The following is a 20,246-nucleotide window of genomic DNA, read 5'->3' as shown; positions in this document are numbered from 1 at the left end:
ATAGTATTCATCTAAAATCACCACGATGTAGAATACATTTTAAAACATATTAATAACACCCATAACCTTGCGTCACAGTAAAATTGAGCAAAGTCAATAGAAAATAAAATATATTATTTAAATTTAAATTATTATACGGATAATCGATTGACTGTGTATGAATAAAAGTTCTAATTGTTGAGCGCGTCTTTTACATTCACAGCACTAGTTTCCAAACATGGCAGGTCGTAGTGGATTTGATGATGGTAATCCCAGGTATTAATTATATTATATTATTTATCATGTGGAGAGAATGTTTTTCTGAGATTTATTAAGTGTTACTGCAATTTTATATCGATTTATATATACATTTTAAGTAATACCACTAATTATTTGCCGATGTTTTATCTCCTATAAAACATTGAATAAAAGTGTCATTTTAATAAAAGTTATTGAATATTTTGTATTTTGGCATTGATATTCTTCTATTATGTAAGATTTTCAAGTAATTTACTAAAGGATATTGTGTTTTACTTAATTTTTATAGGTTATACATTTTATGGTTTTGGTTATATCTACAGGGATTTCGGTGGCGGTAGAAGGGCACTGGGAGGCCGCCCGCTACCAACTGAGCCCCCATACAAGGCTTATGTTGGAAATTTACCTGCAGGGATCATTCAGGGCGACATTAACAGAATTTTTCCCGTAAGTGAAGGTTTGAACCCATGGTAGCTGACTGTGAGCTGTAATTCAAAGCTGTATTCACAATACTTAAGTATATGTGTACAATATGTAAAATTTATATTAATTATTATTACTAAAATGATCCCTTATTACATTTTCAAATACATCTGTAACACATTGTGTAACATTTACAGTAGTATCTGAAACCTCTACAATAGATTATTAACATTCACATAAGATATGAGAGTAAGGTGTACAAATACTTAGAATATATATATATATATATATATTTTTAATTAGGAATATTATTGCCTAAGTTTGAAGTACTTGTACAATTTCTGTGAACAGTATCTTTACTCCACAATATATACTAACTTAGTTTTTTCAGGATCTTTAATTTTATGTAATTACTATGAAATTATGTGAAATAGAACCACAAATAATTTAATTGTCTTGCTCAGTGGTCTCGTAGTTCACCACATAATTTACCAGTTGCAAGTTTGATTCCTCACATGATGCAAACATTTCTGTATATTTGTATTTGTTGGTCTCTGTCTTTTCTATGTATAATATGTATGTTTTTGCAAAAAAAAGTATCTAAATCAGTTGTCTTAGTACCTCCAACATTGAGATTCTCCAACGGTCCCAGAGCTATGAAGACCATTCTTAAGGCGCCATAGTTTATAACCAACTCTGAGATACATCGCTTTTCAAATGTAGCCACAGTACGAGAGGAGCTTGCTAGCATATGCCCACAATACAAGGCTCGGCTGAGTATACACCCCAATGAACTAGCTCAGAGGTTACTGACTGACAACCCCCCTAAACGCTTGAAAAGAACATATCTAGTGTATTTGGATAAGCAACACTCCAATTCTTAATTCCTGAATGCATGCCGGAGGGCGTCATTGAATAAGAAGTCTTGCACTCAATGGACTGCAGACTCTCATTGCCAATTGTCAATCAATCCGATTATAGTAGACATACTGACCGCAGATAAACCAGGAACAAAAAAATTAACTGTACAATGGTCCAAATTATGCTTAAATGACATAATGTAGTTGTCATCATTTTTAAGTCTCACTAAATCTGACTGACTGTCATCATTTACATAATCATGTCATTACTATTGCATATGGTAGATCGAGAGGACTCTTAGTAACTGGAATGTCCAGTTGCTAGCAATTTTCAATGTCATTTCCCAATCAATGGTTTTCCAATGATTCTGGTGAAGTTACCATGATGAAATAAAGTACAATGATAAAATGTGGAGCAAGTAAGATCAATCTTACATTCTTTCATCTGGTTCCCCGCCAGCATGCCGAACATGTAAAATCATGTACCATATGATTTTGCATGTTCCAGAACGGTATATGTACAAATAATAAGAATATCTTACAATTCATATCTATAATGCATGCTTTCATGATTATTACGACTGGATTTAGACTTGTATAACCAAATCAAATTAAAAAAATCTTTACTCCTATAAAGATATTCTTAATTTGTGAGATATACCATTGGGTACCTTTCAGTGACTAACCCTGAATACACATTGTTTCAGGACCTAGCAATAAAAAATGTAAGGTTGGTTATGGACAAAGAAACAGATAAATTCAAAGGTTTCTGTTATGTGGAATTTGAATACTTGGATGACTTGATAAAAGCAATTGAAATGAATGGCGCTATTAACGTAGAAGGTAACTTTATAAAAATTGACGTGGCTGAAGAAAAAAGAAACGACAGGTGAGCAAAACAATACTTTGTTACTTTATAATTAACTAGTGACTGCCCTGATGAGTATTTCAATTAATTTACGCATTCCTAAACCTTCCTCAGAAGTCGCTCTATTAATGTATGAAAATTGCATGAAAATCCGTTGTGTATTGTCTTCATAACAAGGTGATGGATTAATGTTTCTGTTTTACCACTTATTCAGTATAACTATTGCATTAACAGGATTTTTAAAATTAATTGAGCGGAACGCGAAATGCGGAGCGATCTTAGAGATTACATTTGCACGATTTCCCTTGACCGATCAGACCAAAATTTCATCGGTTTTCCTCGGGCTCCCATCGTTTACCACTGAAAATCGAAGGTTTTCCTCGGGCTCCCATCGTTTACCACTCAAAAAATTATGTTCGGTCAAAGTTGAGTTTTTAAGAATAAATGCGCTTTGCTCAACATGTACCTGGTGTGTATACAAAACCCGTAATAAACATTGTTATTGAAAATTATTATTATTGTTGAAACATAAAACTCAACTATTAACCACGATTTTTTTTAAACTCATTTAAAAAGAATATATTCTGCTACATATATCTGTATTAATGATTTCAACTATTGAACAGATTGTTTTATGTTTTATGATTAAGTAAGTTAAAACGAAAAAGCTGACTGTAGAACTTGATGAATTTATTAAGAAAGCAACATGAAATAAATACCTTTTCTGTGAGAACTGATTATAAAAACTGGTTCAGAGTTAACTCATCACCACCACGGATTGTGACACTATGCGTCAGCTACCGCTGTAAGCGGCAGATGGCGGACGATTCTCGTAGAACTTGTAACAATGCTTATAGTCTTACTATTCTTTTTATCCAAGATATACTTAGTAAAAAATCATCTGCATGGGTCAGTATTCTTACCTATTTTGACTGTCAAGCAGCTTGCTTTGGAAGTTGTAGGGTAATCTGACCCTAGTCAGTGAAATTACAGTAATAAAGTAAACACATAAGTGTTGTCACATGATAATGTGATGTCTGTTGTCCTGTTCATGCATCCTCATCATAAAGGCGACGGTTAACAGCTTCTTTGCCATTCCATTTACATAAAAAAATACTAATTGTCATTTTATAGCTGGTTATCTTATGGTTATAAAGTATAAAATTTTAAAAGTTAGTTTAATGGAATTTTGCAGAACCCACTTATTAGGACAACAAGTGCCACTTAACTTACACGCATATAAAAGTAACAGTAGAATTGATAACATAGAATAAAATAAATTAACTAACGAAATAATGATGTTCACAGCAAACAAATAAAGAGGTTATTAATACATTTACATAACATAATGAACTACAATAAAAACATGAAGTATCTTGTATTAGTTCTATACTACTGTGCAGAATTGCCACCGCTGCGTTGTGTCCTTCTGTCAGCATTATGCCACTTATTAAGACTATTGTCACTGGGTTACTACATTTTCCCGTGAACTCCGAAGAAAACTATAATAATAATGTCTTCTTTATCTCCAGAGGGGGCGGCTTCGACCGCGGTCGAAGGGACGGTGGCCGGGATGGCGGACGAGAGGGCCGCGGCGGCGGCTTCCGACAGGGCGGCGGCGGCGGCGGAGGCGGAGGAGGTCGCGGTATGTACGACCACTTCGACGCACTCGACCGCCGCGGGCCGCGCCTTCAGGGTGGAGGGTTCACACATGGTAACATGCGATACTAACATACTGTTAGAGACTTGCCGATCCATCATACCGTTTGACCTTTATATACTTGAGCTCGCGACTTTGTATAAAGCGAATTTATAACTCCCTCTGAGTCTTCTGTCTGTCTGTCTCGACTCTGTTCTGATGGATATGTCGAGTCAACTCCCTTCTCGGAAATCTTTGTCTAGTCCCATATTAAGAAGAGCTTATAGTAAGGGTACTAAAATTTTAAAATTTTTATTGCTATTATTTATAGCAATACTTAAAATTTTCTCTTTGTACATATAGAAAACTCTCAGACTCATGTTTATTGTGTTTTCAATAAAACTTGCAAAAATCGGAAAATAGGTTAACATAACATTGTGTTAAACTGCTAAACCACCGAGATTGTTTTAAATTATCACTCAAATTCCAATTTGTTACCTTGTCATTGTCGACTTTACTTGTTTTTTTTTTATGTTGAAATTTTATTCTATATATTTATAATTATTTTCCCATTTTGATACCTATAATAGAGTGGGAATGGTGGGAATAAATACATCTAATATTTATTATTATATATATTTATTTACTCTATTATAATACAAAATTCAAAATTGCAAATAATTAGTTTGTTAGTTAACTTTGTTCTAAAACTACAAGTCCTCTAATTATATAAGGAACATTATACTAAATCAGCTATAAAATATTTTGTAGACTTCAAGTGTATCGGTCAGTCTCTAATTCTCATCACAGGTGGACATATACATGTGGTATGGATTAAACGCATCGTGTTTATTGTACTGCTGTTTTTATACATTTCGGATTTACTACAAACTCCAAAATATCCAAACACCTTTCAAATGTTTGACATATTTCTAACCTAAAGTACGATTATTACTTCCAGTCAGTAAAATGACAATTGCAACGGTCCTGATATTTAATACATATCATATTAAATAACACTATTTTAGAAATATGGACCTTACCAACATATAAAAATTTCTCACTACTTTTTCCCAGTATAAAAAATGTATAAAGAGATTCAGAGGAATTAACACTAGAATTTATTTTATAAAAAGGCAATTTGATATTGAAAAAAAAAATGTAATTTCGACTAACTTTTAATTGTAAAAACTCGATCCTACCACATCACTATTTATTTGGGACTAAAAACCTGCAACACTGGAATTAATAATCTTACTTTAGTATTATATCCAGACATTTGTGTTAGTGGTGATTTATCATTGATTGCCAAGCATGTAAATCTAACATTATTTTCTTTTAGAAAAGAATTAAGTATAATGATTTATTGCTTATGTATATAACAACATTGCAATTAATATGATGTCTAACGTGCCACATAATTCAGGCATAGGTTTTGTTTATTGTAACTTATTACTAATTACAACTCATTTGACCAGTTCTTATAAATAAGAATGGAATGGTTCATCAATTATAATGTATATGGGACTTCAATCATTGAAACTCTTCTAAATGGCCACCTTAATCACTAATAATAATGCTTAACACATTGTCTTCTACTATTAAATAACATAATAAAGTTAATAATTTTAACACCGTATATAAATTACTTTTTATATTTAGATGTGGTTTTAAACTAATAATAATTTGTCGGTAATCGCATGTTGCCATGCTGTATGGGTTTGTGTAGGTTATGCACTTTTAGTGCAAATATACTTTTCCTACTGTTTTCTGTAACTTCAAACCATGTACTTTCTATCCCTATTGCAGTTTTCATTAGTTTATTTCTTCTCACTTAATTTTTATAAAGTTATCGTTTAGTTCACAGCATTTTACATACTTAAGGACCGTAAATGAATACTGAATTTACATCTTTGTCTTGATAACTCAGTTACTTTGAACATCTTACTCTGTCTTTTGATATGACATTGTTTTAAGCGAAATTTATAATTTAGTTTAAATAGTTAATGTACACATACTAACCGTTACTTATAGATCTTGGTAGATTATTATCATAGAACGCAATGTATTTTTTTAGTTTGTCAGACTATAGTATGATTTTAACAATAGGCAAATTACATATTTCTCAATTATAAAAGCTACCTGCACTAGCTAGGTGCAGTTTTACAAAATCGTATTGTAATATCGACGCCGTGATGTTCATATAGGTAATGGTTGGCACTTTTCTCAGAAATTAATTACAAACAAATATTTTTTAATATGACCATTTTTAGATATATTTAAGATTATATTGATTTCAGATAAAAAAAAATTGGGTAAATACATACATTTCAAACTCTCTGCTTTAGCTTAAAAGATAAATTGAAAATACTCAATGTTCGTATGTGTGCTCACCTGAAAATGGACTAATTTGCGATACTTTTTGTTTTTAAAGTCAATGTCGAATAATATTTATTCATATTTTATTTCCTTGTGGCCTTCGACCTTTCGGCCTAATATACAAGTCATATTTTTATGACTATTCCTCCCGTCAACTTCGTTCTTGTTTGTACAATAATTATATCTAATAATATCTATCAAAATTAATTAATTACCGTGGATGGTAGACGGTAATGAGATTAAGATTACCTTAAATTATATGTATAAAACCACTTCCTTCCGGAAAGGATGGTGATGATGTTTAAAAAATTCGTAGCGCTGTTCCTGTATAGATACTACTACATAGCATCACGTGGCCGGTCAGATTGTCTATCATTCCAAATTTCATTATTAAAATCTAATGTTCACGATTGTCTTTATGACCTGCAATTAATAAATATTCAGCTGATTTCTGCTTTAAAATCTTTGTAAATAAAGTTTTCCTTTTATCCGAAATTGGACGTGTAAAAATAAAAACTGGTTTTGGAATATACTAATAATCTCCTTCATATAGTATTTGTGTTTGGTAAATTATACTAAACTAATAAACGTACCATATTATCCAAAGTGAACACAATTAATTTGATTGATGATTTGCAAGAAAATAGATTTTTCACAACAGAGAGAGCAGAATGACTGCGAAGAGTCGCTTTAAATATATATGGAAATTAAGACTGTTTTTTTATACTTATTTCATTTTAATTAGCTTCCATTTCGAATGTTCTGTCAAAGAAAGTAAATACTTAAACCAATGTTTATTTATGATTGGCCTAACAGTATATAAAATTATGTCAAATCTTTAGCAAAATATGTTATTTATGACAAAGTATGTAATGTACATAGTCGCACCAAAATGTTTCCTTTTTACAACTATTGTGTTTGGAGCTCCAAAAAATGCGACGTAAATTGAAATTTATTTAAGTAATCGTGATTTAACATGTGTTAATGGAAAAATGTAATGCAGATCGCGAACGAGGAGGCACAGGGCAGGGCGGCGACCGGTGGGGCGACCGCGACGGCGGCGCACGTGGCGACCGCGACTCGGGGCGCGGCTCGCGCGGCCCGTCGGAGGAGCCCCGCGCCGGCGAGTGGGGCCGCATGGGCCGCTCCGGAGGCGGCCCGCCCGCCCCGCGCCCCGGCGGCGGCCCCGGCGCCGGCGGGCCCGGCGGTGGCGGTAGACGTAACTTCGACGATATGCCTCCTTCACGACCGGGTACGTATACTGCGACTCGGGGCGCACCTCGCGGGGCCCGTCGGAGGAACCCCGCGCTGAACTCCGTACCGAATTACGTCGTGGACTGGGAGCTTATATGACTGATCAGAAGTTGTTATTATATCCGATGTCTAGTACCTATAACACGAGCTTTGCTTTGTTTGGGACTAGGTGGCGCTGTGAGAATTTCCCTGTGTTATTTTTATTATTATTAGTTACTTCATTGCTACTGAGTTACACGTGCCGTGAGAGATAAGGATTTTTGCGTATGAAGACTGCAAAGTCCAACTGTGTGTCATTTAGAAATGTACTTGTAGGCTGCTATATTAGTATAGAATTCTATGTACAAAAACTATTGTTTTCTTTTTGTAGACACAACAGGCAGACCAAAACTGAAATTAGAGCCGCGGACTGTAAAAGAGCCAGTGAATTCACTAGCGTCAACCAGCCAGGCGTCTTCAATATTTGGAGGCGCGCGGCCGCGAGAAGAACGACTGAAAGAGCTCTCGGGCGAGTAGGCTCGGCTGCTACGCTCCTCACTACCGCATACTCTTTTCCCGCGTGTACATGTATCGTCCCGACACCCAACTGATCCTATCTGTGTGCCCCGATATTTAAAAGTGCAGACTTAAATTGTATATGAACTCGAAGGATTTTGTTAGGTTATGAGGTTGTAAATCATTTTTATCGTATATTTTGTTAGCTTTATTGTATGTATTGCCAATTGAGCAATTTTATGGAAGCGACCTTTTCCCGCCTTAAAGCGCGAGAATCGGCCGCTCGTTTAGGATCGCAGTATTTAAATTGCTAGAATAATTTGTTTGTTCGTTTTTGTAAATTGTCTCAGGGCTTATGTGTATTGTATTGGCTTGCATTATTAATGTAATCGTTCACAATTTTAATATGGAATATTTTTTGTTATTAATGTGGTGTTACAATGAATGTAATGCAAACAATAATTATTTTTATTTTCTTCATTGCATGTCGCGATTTAAAGAGCTTCATAAAGATTCTCTGTTGTATTTGTTTATCATTTTATTAATTCTTAGTTTGATAGGTCTTGGAAATTAATCATTAAAGGAGTAATTGTGCAAGATATTTTAAGAGTTGATTATACGGTGATGTTGTCATTACGACGTCATAAATGAAATTAACTTCCACGTAATTGAATTTCTACTTTATTAGATATTGTGTAATGTAACAAGTTACGTGGCAAAGAAATTAAAAAAAATCGCAAAATTGTAACAGTACATAGAAAAAGAAATAAAAATTGATTCTTTGTAACCGTGGGTTTGTTTGTTACATCAGACCTTTTCCGAATCCTTGCCAGTTCCTGTTTATATAATTAAAATAAGTATTTCTAATACTTCTATTTCTAACCCATGGGATTATTATTTTACAGAATACAATGTAAAATATAAATTCATGAATTGTACACTACTTTGTAGCACTATATATATCATTGAAATACAAATCATTGAGGTAAAGAGAATAAGGTTTACTCACTTTATATCAGTGATGTATATATCACTCTTCATATAACACATAATATGTGTTTTATAAAGAGTGAAGAACACAAATATATTATAATCGTGTTAATTTTCATTCATAAATTACGGCACACCAATTACAAGCCTCTCCGTTTTAGTTATTTTCATTCAATGCTAAAATTGAACTCTGATGTGGTTGTTTGTGTTTTGGTGGAGATCCAACCCTTTGTTATACAATGTCACGCTTTCCCGACCGCCTCATGTGACGCAATTTATGGATGGCCCCTTATGTATGTTGGTTATATATATATATATATATATACATATATGTACTATGCATGTGAGTGGGTGCAAAATGGGCCTATCAGTCCTGCAGGTTGGTAATTTTAGTTATAATTATCTCCTATGTTTACATGTTTTGACTCTTAGATGGGCTGATGCTAAGAATTTTGAGAATATACAGTTCATCATTTTGAGTTGTGTAATTATATATTCGAAACTAAACACCTGTGTATGTACAAATATCTTTACAATCAAAATATTTTATCTAATGATAAAATATAAGTATTTATTCTCTGTATGTCTTTTTCCTATCAAAATTAATTGGGGCCCAACACAACATTGTAACTGGAATTCAAATTAAAATTAAAAATAATTTATACACAGGACATTTCAGCCGCTTATGAACATCAAATTTTTCCATTATAATTTTAATTGGTTTGGGTGTACTTTGTTAAAATAAAGAATATGGTAGATATGTTGAAGACAAATAAAATATTATGTCATTATAAAAATAATTTATTTTATATATCTAGGTCTTCATCTGGATCTTCCTCATCCCAGTCATCAACAGCATCAGGCTCATAGTACACTTTACTTTCCCCTTCATTTATCTTACTCATATATGGTAACTTCAATTTATACTTTTCAAGTTTCACAGTTTGGTCTACTTCTATTTTGAATGTTGAAAGGTTTCCTGGAGAAGGCTTCTCAGGTTCATCATCTGCTTTAACAGGTTTAATAATGGGCATGCATTTTATTGATCTTGTTGTCTCGTCATAACTAAGTAATTCCTCACTTTCAACACATTTGCCTGCTTTTTTTATGAGTACACTAATTTTGTTAAATTCTGTGACATCAAATGATATCACTGCAGTTGCCATGTGTTTCAAATAATGTCGATGTAACCTCGATGCAGGTAGAAGACAGTCCTTGTGGAACACTAGTATGAGTTTAGTAACATTTTTATCACATATTAGTCTTTTTATACATCTAAAACATTCATTCCAACCTAAACTTATAGTCATTTGATTCACTGAATCTATTATAACACAGCATTTCGTGTTTATATATTTATTATACATGTCAGTCATCAACTGTTCGTAGACAACAATATTAGATCGGTCCGTAAAAACATTGTTCCAGTAGCAAACAGGCTGTTCGTATGAGAAAAAATTAAGGAGGTTATTATCTTGATTCGCTAATTCAAGTAATAAAGGTAATATATTCTTGTTGCTGTCATCTTCAAGTAATATAACAGGTTCTGATTTTAATTTAAATAATGTCATTGTTTCTACTAAAATAATTTATAAACTAAGTATTAAAGCTAAGAAATATAACGACAATAACACAATCACCTAGCACAATACTAATATGACATCACATGTCAGAAAGAATTTATCAGTATCGGCACGTCAGTCAAGAATATAAAAAAAAAACTGTGTGGCCCAATTTAAATTCACGATTGTGCTAAACCCACAACTTAATTGTGCTAAATGTTTTAATAATATTGTGAGTATATCTCGGAATTTTTTGTGAGGCATTCCAAGTTGAAACTATCAAATGAAACTGAAAATTTAATCATAATTTCTTCAGAGATTTTTACATGATACACAAATAGTAATAAAATAAGTGTTAGTTTTTTTTTTATTAATAATGGGATTACGCTTAGTCATACCTCATTTGATGGTAAATGATGGCAAGACCTAGACCAAGACCTTTCACGTCGCGTCGTCACGGTGCAGGCGGCGGTCAACTTTGGAAACCACTTGTACAGTTACATTGATGATTATCAATAGTATTTTATTAAATAAAACAACACCATAATTATATTATTATATACATTTAAACATATTTGAGCGTAAACTTATTATTTTATTAATCACTACTTGGTTTTATTTTTCTTTAAAATATATGTTTTGATATAGAAATCTGAGAAAAGGAATAAAATAAATATGTTATGTGGCAGAAACATGAAGGAAATCCACTTGGGGTACTCGCACGACGGCTCGAACAGCACATGCCCGAAGTGTAATATAAGCAATAGAAACTGCGCCTGAAACATCCAATGTAACTGTGAATGCTTGCACACAAAATTATCTATTTGTCTTATTTAGTTCAGCTGCATTTCGACATTGCGTGGTCCATGAGACAAACAGCCTCATGTACACTATTTATACAACTTTTAGCTATCAGATATACAGGTGAAAGTATTTTTTAAATAAAACAAAACGTAGAAATAAAATAATGTTAAAGAGCTGAATTTATATTTTTTTCTATCTATTTTTTATAACAAGTTGAAGGGTGATATTAGTAAAGCATCAGTGCTGTCTATGGAATAATATGATAACGTGATATCCATAGTTCTGTTCATATAAAGACGTATAATGAACGGTTACCATTTAGACCAGAGGTTCCAAACTTTTTTGTGTCATGCCATATTTTTCGGTTTTGGATAGACCCCCCATTCTTACCTGGTATCTTTTTTGTAATTTTCTAACTGTAGTAAAGTTTAGTGTTAAAAACATAAAGTAAAAACAACAAGATGACCGCTGTCGTAGACCCCTTACACTTTGTCATATACCCCTGGGAGTCGATATGGGTGGTCCATATCGACTCCCAGGGGTTTGGGAATCACTGATTAGACCGTGGACCGTGAGCATGGTTGCCATTCTAATTCCACAAATAAAAAATGCTTACGATTTGCAGTTGCGTGATATATTTCTTCCACCATTGTCGCACCCACTGTGGCCGTACTATTGAGACCAGGTAATAGGAATACATTACAGCATGGACTATAGAATTGATGAAGCCTAACATCACACCGTGGCCACCTGAAATTTATTTTATACTATACAGTCTACCACTGAAATAATTTAGTTTCGGTCCTATGAATTATATTTTGTATAAAAAATCTATATATATATGAAATATAATAATTTCATATTTTTAGACTGCAGATAATGTGGCTGTGTATATCATCTTATATATAAAATTCTTGTGTCACAGTTTTCGTTCCCATACTCCTCCGAAACGGCTTGACCGATTCTCATGAAATTTTGTGAGCGTATTGAGTAGGTCTGAGAATCGGTCAACATCTATTTTTCATCTCCCTAATTTTATTTTTATTTTATGGCAAAACAACGTTTGCCGGACAGCTAATGAATTTAAAAAATAGATGTATATTTCTGCGATGCTAACTAGCTAGGCAATATAATCATAATCATAAAGTACATATAAAATTCTAATAATCGTTGTGTGCTGTTCTAATTAGTAGGTTTTAATTTGTTTTGTCATAAAGATAAATTTAAATTAATGATTTTTTCACAGTACACACTTTAAATCATAACGGCTCAATTTTATTAATTTTCGTAATCTAAAGACAGAAAGACAAACTTCGTATACCAAAGACAATAAAGAACATGTAGCTTGTGTAATAATTGATTGCGGACGTCTGGTGCAACTGCAACATAGTTGTTTTATGATTAGGTATATCTAAACTTTGTATCAATATCTGTTACTGCATATAGTCATCAGTAGATGGTATGCATACTTACCTACATACATCTTTGTTGCACTATTTTATTACAGAATCATTACCTCCGCTATTACATTTTGGTTGTGTTTTTTATAATAAATCAGCGATAATTAGGAAAGTCACGACTTTAAGCTCTTGAAATCAGTTAATAATATAATAATCCTGATGACATATCCTGTGATATTCACATAAATATTGGCAACGAATTTCATACCTGGAATATATTTGGTGCCTATGAATCCGAGCATGCACATCCCCAAATGGTGATAAACATGCAAAAAAGACACTTGCGAGAATTTTTTTCTAAGCACGAAGAATACCTGAAAAGTGAACATTTTTTTAAACCATTTTTCGCTAATAGAGATGTGAGTTCCACGATGAAGTTAGTGTAGAGCTGTACGTTAACATGTCAATAAGGCAGTTGTATTATAAAATACCTAGTTGTTATTATTACTGTACCACGGCTAAACTGGTATTTGCGAAAGTAACAGGGCCATTGTCAGAGAAACAGGTCCATCCGTCCGATAGTTCCTGCGGTAGTCTTGCAAACCACCAGTCGAGCGGAACTGAAGCAAATGCGTGCCCCAAATATAATCGCTATCATTTAAATACACAATAAGTACCACATTGCTGTAACACAATATGAGAGTGATTGAAAAGAGTACCTAACTATTGAGTTTTTGGAGTTTTATGAAAAGATTAATTTCCGAAACTATAATATAATTAGGTACTTATTATATTAATATTTTAAATATTTACAGAGTATCGTGATCTCCTAGAACTTATAATGATCTTTCTGTCTTTGATATCTAATCAAAGACCGAAAGATCGAATCTGATCGACAATATGAATCTCCAGTGATACAATACCGTTAATAAACTAATCCAAGCGATGGTGGTTTCAAATACACACAGCGAATTATGCATATGTCAAATGTATAATTCGCTGTATGTATTTGAAAGGGCCATTGTTCATTACAGCATTGACAGTCAACAATGCCGCTCTCTATCCCATTTGGAATAACTGTCGTTAAGCTGCTAGCTATTTTTGATATTTCGAATTCAGTTACTGTGTGTAATATTGCCTTATCTGTAGCCGTCTGTTGCCGCAACCGTGGACTATACCACCAGTGTGAAACTGAAAAGGGGCTCTATCGGAAGGAGAGAGGAAGGCGCGGAATAAATCCCCCTTTCTATTAAAAATTCGAAATTTCAACCCCTATCGCTACCGTCACTCTAAATTTGATCTGTCAACCTAAAGTCTGCCTTCAGTCGCTCCATAAATCTTACTATGGATTTGGAGTGCCTGCACTTATCCCATTTTTTTGACACTGTAAATAATTACCGCCAATAATTAAAAAAAAAACAATGTGCTATAAAAAGATAATATATAATGAGACATACCGTATCTAGCAAATCAACGATTTTGATCATATAGTAGAGCCAAACGCGTTGAACAACCACTAATTCAAGCGGGCTGTCGTCATAATTAATCTTCTGACACCACATGCTGTAGTAACCGTTTAAATACAGCCTGGTCAGACACTGCAATAAAAACTTTTTTTTTATGTATTTGGAATAACAAACAAAGCTGACGGCCCTCACAGTAATAAGCTGTAACCGTCATATAAATATATACATGAACAGCATTACAGTCATCAAGTTATCATTAATTAAATCATGAACCGCCCATGATGGGCGAGTCATGCTTTTAATGTCAGTATGAGATACACACTCAAATTTCAGAACAAGAGACATAACATCTTAAGTCTTCCAGATGGCAAAGCTTGAGTGGTATCACGGACGTATATAGGCGACGGTTACAAGTGGTAACTTTCAGGCATAATGTGGTGGTGTATGTAGAAACTATGTCGTGTGTTTTCTAGTTATTATGCAGCTTATGTGTTATTCTGATGTAAGTATAAGCTATATATTACTGTAAACATTCATCAAAATCCGTTCTGTAGTATTTACGTAAAAGAGTATCAAACATACATCCATCCACACTCAAAAACTTTCGCGTTTATAATATTAATAAGAAAAACATTTTGCAAGATTAACAACAGTACATAGAAAATATGTACTTACCTCCTTTGCTAAGTATCCAGATAAAAATATCTGCACAATATTGTAGAGTATAATTTGAGTTTTAAGATTATATGGCTCTCGGTTAGCCATAAAAGCAGGCCCCCATGACCGTACAAACTTGTGGTATAAATACATGATCAACAATATTGGTAAGGGACTTGATACCAAAAAAAAATTATTCGTACGTGGGTCTGAAAAAGTATAATCACAGAATACATAAATTTATTAACATTTTAGTGGTAGGGGTTGTTAGTAATCGGTAATTAGTTCTATTGTAGTAGTGCAATGTTGTCAAGTCGACTTCTACACTGTCCTTGTTGAACCGCGTGGTTAAGCTACGATGGTAAATGATATGTATAATAAATGTTACATTATTTCTATGCAGAGACGGCCTCTCGAACTAAGACCGGAGTATTTTACTCGATCTATATACTATTATTACGCCACTTCATATACCTTATCAATATGATATAATATAGAATCTGTATTTTTGTAAGCATAAAAACTAATTCCTCAACAAAATAAACAGTCCTTACTGCAACTTCCTGTTTTACATTATATAAGGTGTGTGTAGTTTACACTTATGTTATGTATAATTATAATAACTTACACGATTAAATGCACAAAACTAAGATTACAAATCGCTTCTTGTTCTAATACACAATCATAATTTTTATACTAGTTTTTGTGTGAACAAAAAATTGTTGTAAGATTCGTAGTTGTAGGTATTTTTTGTTTGTATAATATGGCTAACTAATTCGAATTTGATGCGTCGTTTTTAGATCTCTATCAACTCTTATATTTGTCATATGTTGAGTCGTTAGCGTTTATTGCGAATACCTATATTAGAATTAAGAATACATAAACAAAAAATATTTTATCGAACTATATTACCTTCTACATAAATATAATTATAATAAATGTCTATCTGGAATAATGTAAGAATGCAAATGGAGAATAATAATAAATTTTTAAATCAGATGCAGATATTATGAAAATTTTACTTAAACAAAATATATATCTATATATATTGAATTGAATTTTAATTAAAGATTTTCGCTTATCAATTTCGTTGCAATTGTTCTCTTGTATAATAATTTCAAGTTATTATAATATAATTTTATCAATAAGTATATTTTATCATCAACTTACCTGCTAATTCATCATTTACATACTGGTAATAACTCGTTATATTTCTTATTATCGTCGCCATGGTTCTATCTGAAATGAAAATAAGTGCATATAGTACCTTTTGTCGTCTTTAAGATCTATTTTTTTAACTAGTAAGTAATATTTTCTGTCAGTTTCTGGTAAAGTTAAAAATAATTTATATTATAACATTATTAAAATTACAGAACTCAAAAGGTTATTTTATCGAGCAGGTTGTTGAGACATTTTCTTAATACATTTAAACAAAAAAAATCTTAATAATATTAGTTGAAGTGTTTGTTCTATGCGATTGCTAAGACACGATATATTCTGTATAAACAAAGATATATAGGTACGAATATGTAATAGTAATAGAGTCACAATAGACTGCTAATTCGTTAGTATGTAATTGTAAATAATAATTGGCAATACAACTTTGTAAATCGTAAACACCATTTACAATTCACAAAACAATGCTAATTTTTATTATAATATTTACGGAAGTATACTTACGGTAGATTCGTTTTTATAGACTACAGGTAATGCAAAATTATTTTTGCCATAAAATTACAACTAATAAATAAAAAAATGTTGTTTAAATATTCATGTTTTATTTATATTCCTTTTGATAATGGTACCTTACCTATACTGTCTATACAGACTTATCTATACATATTGAAAAACAAAGTCCAACGGCTGTAGGTATGTATGTATGTTTGCTATAATCGCAAACACTACCCAACGGATTTTCATACGGTTTTCATCCGTCAATACAGTGATTTATCTGAAATGTTTAGCTGTAATGTCCGTTAAAGGTAAATTGTTTGAAATACCCGTGCAAAACCGGAGCAGTCTTTTTATTTTTTGAATAAATTATATATTTTCAGTTATTAAAGATATTTAATAAATTAATATATACTTATACATATTTGTGTGTGCCATACGATTTTTTAGTGGAAGTGTAAATAAGTTACGGCTATTGTGGTAATTCACGCATGTCGCATTGTAAAAAAACGTAGTAAGTATTGTCTATTTAATTTGTGTACAACAACTACAATGACAAAGCATAATTATATAGAATAAATGAAGCGATTCTTTGGCCGTGTTAACAATATACGTAATGTAATCAAGGATTCATTAATATTCTTAATTAATTCCAGTCAATGACATGCCGTAAAGAATTAAACATATCTACATACATTGTGAAATGTTATAATTATTTTTATAGATTTACTCGCCAATTAATGTAAGTATATAATGAGGTCCCAACCTTTAATTCAAAATTTGGACTGAATTTAATTGTGTGCCCTACTTTTGACCCTTGGATCATCTGTTCCCATTTTTACCTTTATACCTAGACTTTGATCGGTTTAAGTTTAATTTAAGTTTTCGGATTTACCGAATTTACTTAACTTGTGGTTCTTTTTGCGAATAGTACTATAAAGATTATAGTAATTATTTGCATGTACATGGTACAGTTTTATATTTTCTTAAATAATAAAAGTACCTTCATGACATGCAGCACCCTGTAGGGGTATGCAAATATTGAAAATGAATTCATAATTTGATACAATATTATGTCGTTACATTTTTTTCATTAAAATATTATAATATATACTACAATTATTTTTCTACCTATGTCAATCGATATTATTACATGCACTCGAGTTCCTAAGTAAATGTGAATCCATACTAATATAATTCATATAATAAATATGAAAGTGTGTTTGTCTGTCTGTTTGTAATTCTACTACTAAACGGCTGACCGGATCTTAATAAAATTTATTATCTCAAAAATAATGTTGAAGGGGTGAAAGTTTCTGCATATGAAAATTGCAGAAATTTTCATCCAACGACGAAAGTCAGAAGTCAGGGGTAACAGGTAGTTGTTGATCATTAATATTCTCGTAGTTTAAACTATTTATGAATGTTATATTACAACAAAAAATATTAAAAAATAAAGTTATATACATATTTTTTTTGCCTTGTAAATGCTCTGATACCTATTGGAGATAGTTTGTTGTCTAGGTCAAGGGTGCTGTTACAGTACCATCGAAGTTCGTCTTTACGCACCACTCTACAATTGAGGTCGACCACAACCATGCACCACTATTGCTAGATACTAAGAAATTGCAAAATTTTTGTAACTGATTTAACACTGTGCCGTGAATGAAACGAAATAATTTAAAAACAGCGAGGGCTGTATTACAAGTCAATTTACTATCAGTCACTGCGAATTTAATACTGATCGCATTTTTGATTGAAATTAATTTATCAAGTTGTATTTTTTATGCATGGTTGGTATGCTGCACCCTCCTGCACTAATGGTTTACGCTGGCGGGGCACCAGGCGAGAATGATAAGGTGAACATAAGGCCAGGTTAGTTAGCCTATCGGGGTAAATTCACCATGAATTAACCTTTGTATTTAATCATAGAATCTGCCATATATATTATGCCTAGTGTAATATAAATGTCAAGTTGCCACGTTTTTGTTTTGGAAGAATAATTTACGTTTAATTTATAGTTTATAATTTAAGAACTCTTATTGGTGGAACTCTTGCCGGTTCTAGGTTGCATTTGTGTACTAAATTAAATAGGGCACTTATATCATGCAAGAACAAGCCTAAACCTAAGCGTGAAAAATAAGGCTGTTCCCACTGCGTTTGTTCATATGATGTGCACTATCGATTACACACAAGGTAAGATAGTTGCCTTATTGATGTTTATTACCTCATAAAACATAAACGCATCACTTTCACATGCAATGGTGCAAATGGTGCAAGCTGTGGTTCTATACATTTCTTATGATATAAGTAGAATATAGTCAGTAAAATGTATTTTACTGACTAATCATAAGAAAATGTAGGTCCATTGAATTAAAATATAAAAGAAAATCTACAACTTCTTCTATCGGGATTTTCTTGATGTTAGGTTAAAACACTACGACGTTTTTTTTCGTTCAATACAGTGAAAATTTGTTGGTATTAAAATTTATTTATCTATAAATATAATAAAAATCTAACTGATCGCTGTCTGAAAATAAAAGATGTATGAGAAATAATATTATTGGTGGACTTTATCAACGTAACCGACTTTAGTAACGTAATAGAACCCAACATAATTATTGTCTTTTTTTCTATATCTGTACGTTTGTGCGAAAGAAACGATTAAACCAAATTGGGTGCTATGTTCAATAACATGTTGAGAAGCTTGAATTAAAATTTTGTGGTTGTATTTTTCGTGATTGACGTAGGTTTTTATAGATACGAAAACTTTATTTATATTTTATTATTATACGAGACCTTTACTTAGCTGACTCGACACAAAGACTATACCTATATGATAGAAAGAGCGTAACCCAATGAAAACACATTACATTTTAATTTCTTTAAGGGCTCTGAATACGCAACAGTTTTATTCCAATCGGTTTACAGTTAAAGGGTCATAAGTTATTGTTATTCCGAATACCACGAGTACAAAGTCACGGAATCAGTTAGCTATATACTCGTAGTATATTTAATTGTACAAGTCATTATCCGCGACTACGCCCGCGTTGACATGATCAGAAAGATTTCGATATTTTCCAAAATCATAATTGGAATATTAATTTCAAACCGAATTGTTTAATTGGGTCTTAGAGTTTGTATATTTGCACAAAATTATAGCTATTAAAAATATATAAACAATGAAAGTAATTACAATAAATATAAATAAAATAGTTTTATAAACTAAATGTTATGTAGAACTTATATACAGGTACCAAATGTATATAATGACTTTATGAAACTACTTTGTTGATTAATTTTTATAAGTTGGAAAATCATGTTACAGATCATTGCCCGCTACTATGTTTATACATATATTATTAGTGATGATTATGAAAAATACATAAAAAAAATAAGTACCTGAACGACGTGTTACCCGACGCAGAATTACGGCAGGATTGAGTGCGCTTGCACAGTTTCATAAGTAAAGCACTGCCGCCACCGACGTGACCGACGTCGTGAATGAATTTAATGAGTTGAATTAATTAGACGTATCCCT

General features: G+C 32.4%; 3 protein-coding genes across 4 annotated transcripts; 1 reads left to right on the top strand and 2 right to left on the bottom strand.

The window, feature by feature from the left end:
• The first annotated feature begins 125 nt into the window (after positions 1-125).
• On the top strand, positions 126-8,951 carry LOC131844358 (eukaryotic translation initiation factor 4H). 2 transcript variants are annotated; one of them, XM_059193223.1, is made up of 6 exons: positions 126-255; positions 561-684; positions 2,228-2,409; positions 3,921-4,102; positions 7,410-7,658; positions 8,031-8,951. In XM_059193223.1, the coding sequence occupies exons 1-6, from the start codon at positions 218-220 to the stop codon at positions 8,174-8,176; spliced, it is 921 nt and encodes a 306-aa protein (XP_059049206.1). In that variant the 5' UTR covers positions 126-217; the 3' UTR covers positions 8,177-8,951. The 2 variants fall into 2 exon arrangements, with proteins under 2 accessions (XP_059049206.1, XP_059049214.1); XM_059193231.1 differs by having other exon boundaries at positions 3,921-4,033; positions 8,031-8,949.
• A 986-nt stretch (positions 8,952-9,937) lies between these two features.
• Positions 9,938-10,909, bottom strand: LOC131846050 (uncharacterized). The gene has a single exon (XM_059195272.1). The coding sequence runs from the start codon at positions 10,714-10,716 to the stop codon at positions 9,952-9,954; it is 765 nt and encodes a 254-aa protein (XP_059051255.1). The 5' UTR covers positions 10,717-10,909; the 3' UTR covers positions 9,938-9,951.
• A 342-nt stretch (positions 10,910-11,251) lies between these two features.
• Positions 11,252-20,218, bottom strand: LOC131846043 (elongation of very long chain fatty acids protein AAEL008004-like). The gene is made up of 7 exons (XM_059195259.1): positions 20,108-20,218; positions 16,205-16,273; positions 15,053-15,243; positions 14,369-14,509; positions 13,180-13,285; positions 12,128-12,261; positions 11,252-11,483 (listed from the first exon to the last, which is right to left on the bottom strand). Exons 2-7 carry the CDS (start codon positions 16,263-16,265, stop codon positions 11,313-11,315), a joined length of 804 nt encoding a protein of 267 aa, XP_059051242.1. The 5' UTR covers positions 16,266-16,273; positions 20,108-20,218; the 3' UTR covers positions 11,252-11,312.
• Positions 20,219-20,246: the final 28 nt, after the last annotated feature.

The sequence above is a fragment of the Achroia grisella genome, unplaced genomic scaffold (assembly GCF_030625045.1).
Source record: "Achroia grisella isolate CSIRO2021 unplaced genomic scaffold, CSIRO_AGI_Agris_v1 utg109, whole genome shotgun sequence".
In the NCBI taxonomy this organism is placed as follows: domain Eukaryota; kingdom Metazoa; phylum Arthropoda; class Insecta; order Lepidoptera; family Pyralidae; genus Achroia; species Achroia grisella.
This window is presented reverse-complemented; position numbering and strand designations above follow the sequence as displayed.